Source organism: Musca autumnalis, unplaced genomic scaffold, assembly GCF_047663935.1.
Source record: "Musca autumnalis isolate F117 unplaced genomic scaffold, ASM4766393v1 scaffold_1, whole genome shotgun sequence".
NCBI lineage: Eukaryota > Metazoa > Arthropoda > Insecta > Diptera > Muscidae > Musca > Musca autumnalis.
Window position 1 is genome coordinate 14,973,850 of NW_027411644.1, and position 2,999 is coordinate 14,976,848.

The 2,999-nt window shown below is 36.8% G+C and overlaps 1 protein-coding gene across 1 annotated transcript; it reads left to right on the forward strand.

The window, feature by feature from the left end:
• The first annotated feature begins 1,393 nt into the window (after positions 1-1,393).
• Positions 1,394-2,999, forward strand: LOC141390353 (uncharacterized). Its single transcript, XM_073963266.1, has 2 exons — positions 1,394-2,588; positions 2,683-2,999. Exons 1-2 carry the CDS (start codon positions 1,481-1,483, stop codon positions 2,883-2,885), a joined length of 1,311 nt encoding a protein of 436 aa, XP_073819367.1. The 5' UTR covers positions 1,394-1,480; the 3' UTR covers positions 2,886-2,999.

The window sequence follows — 2,999 nt, forward strand, 5'->3', positions numbered from 1 at the left end:
CATCACCAGTATTAATCATCACCACAACGGATCTGCAACTACTTACTTCACCTACAACCATCACCTACACCGTCAACTACATACCAACTTTCAACACTACTCAAGATGATCACAATGGACCACAAGGTCTCCGCATGGAGCGGCTGCTACTTACAGCAGCTGGGCATCCTATAACCTAACCTAACCTATTTGTATTCTATATTGTATTTCGTTGGGAAACGCATAATTTGGTAACGCGTTTGGTTTGGTTAAGCGAGCGACTATATCAAAAAAAGTCATTTTCAATGTTCCAAGCGTCTACATAGATTTACAACACGTGTCTGTTGAGTCAAAATGTAAATTCTTCCCCATTTATCAATTACAATATCTAAGGCCACGTCTAGCTATGACAATTGTTATACAGCTAATCCGGGCTATACCAAACAAATTAAGTCACATTTTATTGCCGACAAATCGAAAACCCCGATAAATTGTAAAAAAAAAATTCAGGTCTCTTCCCAGCAAAAATTTGGATCCGGTAGTCATTACGTAACCCTTTACAAAGTAATGTAAACAAGCTTCTTTTCGCATTACAAGTAATCCGATAAGTAATGGGTTACTTCTTAAAAAATGTACAAGTAAACCTACTTACTTTACTCCTCACTAAGTAATGAGGACGGTGGCACAGTGTGTGTGTGTCCGACTATAAATCCTAGGGTTGTGTGTTCAACGCTCACCGTCGGCACGCGAGTTTTTAACAAAAACAAAAACTGTTTGTTAATTAAACAATTACAGTTCGTGGTGCACATGTGCACTGCGCATTTAGGTTCTTAAGCAACCCTTAATGTTCGTGTGCGTGGGACAGTGTGTAGTGTGTTTGGCTAGAAATCAGAGGGTTCGTGTTTTCAACTCGGGCAGGAAGCGAAATGAAATAAAGTAAAATAAAAGTAAGAAGTGTGTTGAAATTAAAAACAAATTCTTCACATCAACTGTTCTAAAAATAGAATTTTTTTCACCTTACTTTTCAACTTCTATTGGCCACAGAATAACTAGTTATTCTAGTGGTCATAAAATAACTAGAAACTGAGTGCGACATGCCCTTGTAAAAATAATGGGGAAGAAAGGGGGTTTGAGAGTAGTTACGGCTGCTAAAAATCACTTACGAAACCCATGATTTTGGGAGGACTTTTTTGCTGGGTTGTATTACGAATTAAAGGAATCAACTGAATTATTTTCTAGATTTTTTTTCAAACCAATAACTTTTGTGGAGATATGTCATTAGAAGCGATTGGTCACTTTAACCATGTCTGACTGTAGTTTTATTATCCATTAAATTTTGTTGAATTAAATGAACGGCTGTCGCTATGTAAGTCACAATTAAGCTTGTCGTTGTTTTCAAAAACGAATTCAAACTATTATCATTTCCAATACACAACTCAGCGGGACAGTAACAAATAAAGAACGCTTTTATTTTAGAAGGAAATACTAAAAATTACACAAAATGGGTGACACAATTACATGGCAGGCTCCTGAATGGCTAAACAATTCCAAATATTTGGAAACAATTTTAGAAAACTATCTCCACGATAATAGTGTAAAAATAGAATATATTCAACTAAAACCGGCTACGGCAAATGGTGAAAATTATGCCAGTGTTATGACCCGCATAAAAATATACTTCCGCCAAGGGGAGGAGGAGGAGGACGGAAATCTACAGCATTTATCGTTTATTATGAAATGTTGCCATACAAGTGATCCCGTTTTGGAAGATCTTATGAAAGGTTATGATTTGTATCGAACCGAAATGCAAATGTATGAAGAAGTGTTGCCAAAAATGTCTAAAATCCTACAAAATGTTGAAAGTGACAGTGAACAGCTATTTGCCCAAACCTTAAATGTGGATTATGAAAAATCGACAATAATATTTGAAGATTTGTCAGCAAAACACTATATTATGGGCAACCGCTTGCAGGGTTTTAATATGCTTCATGCCAAGTTTGTAGTGGAAAAATTGGCCAAATTTCATGCAGCCGCTGCAGTGTTAAATGAACAACTCAATGGTGAGCTGGAAACATACAATAGAGGTCTCTTTAATGAACACACCCGAGGTTTGGGTTGTATGTTTGAATATATGATTGAAGAATGTGCCAAGTTTGCCCGAACGGATTGCGATTTGGGTGAATATTATCACGATAAGTTAATGAACATCAAGCCGCATATTGTGGACTATGCCACAAAGGCATATTCAACAAATAATCCAAATCATTTCTATACCTTGTGCCACGGCGATTTGTGGATCAATAATATAATGCTACGCTATAGCAGGGATAATGGTGTTCATGATGATGATGAGGTGGGGGAGCCGATTCTTGAGGATATACTCTTTGTGGATTTCCAATTTTGCAGCTGGACTTCTCCAGCCATAGATTTGCATTATTTCTTTAATACCTCTCTGGAGCCACAACTGCAAATGGATATTCTTGGTCTAGCTGAGTTGGTACAACTTTATCACAAGAATTTAAGTGGAATGCTGAACAAATTAGAATACAAAGGCCACATACCTAGCCTACATGAATTGCGTTTGCAAATTGAGGAGAGACATATTTTGGGTAAATAAAGTTATTTTGTGTTTTCTAAGTTATCGATTTGGTCGCTTCCAAATTTCTATATGCATTGACATCATTTACTTTTTTCATTTCCCAGCTGTCACTGGCATTCTTTCGGATCAAGCCATTGCAACATCCGATCAATGTGATGATGCCGATGTCCATTGCTTGGTGGGAGACAGTGTAAGGGCCAGAAATTTTCGACAAAATTGCTACCGAAATAAACGCCATCAAAGTATTGTACGACATTTCCTGCCTCATTTGGATCGCTGTGGTTTGCTGGATTTACAAGAGTATTAGACAATTGCTTCACAGCTTTTGAAAGCAGAAGATTTGTATAGAGAATTTAATTTAAACCTGCATTTTGTAATTTTCTTAGACTTCTAAAAAAATAAATTAATTGGTAACAACAAA

Coding starts and splice junctions, on each gene's coding strand:
- LOC141390353 (XM_073963266.1), top strand. CDS start 1,481: ATGGGTGACACAATTACATGGCAGGCTCCTGAATGGCTAAACAATTCC. Junction 2,589..2,682: donor TGAGGAGAGACATATTTTGG/GTAAATAAAGTT, acceptor TTCATTTCCCAG/CTGTCACTGGCATTCTTTCG.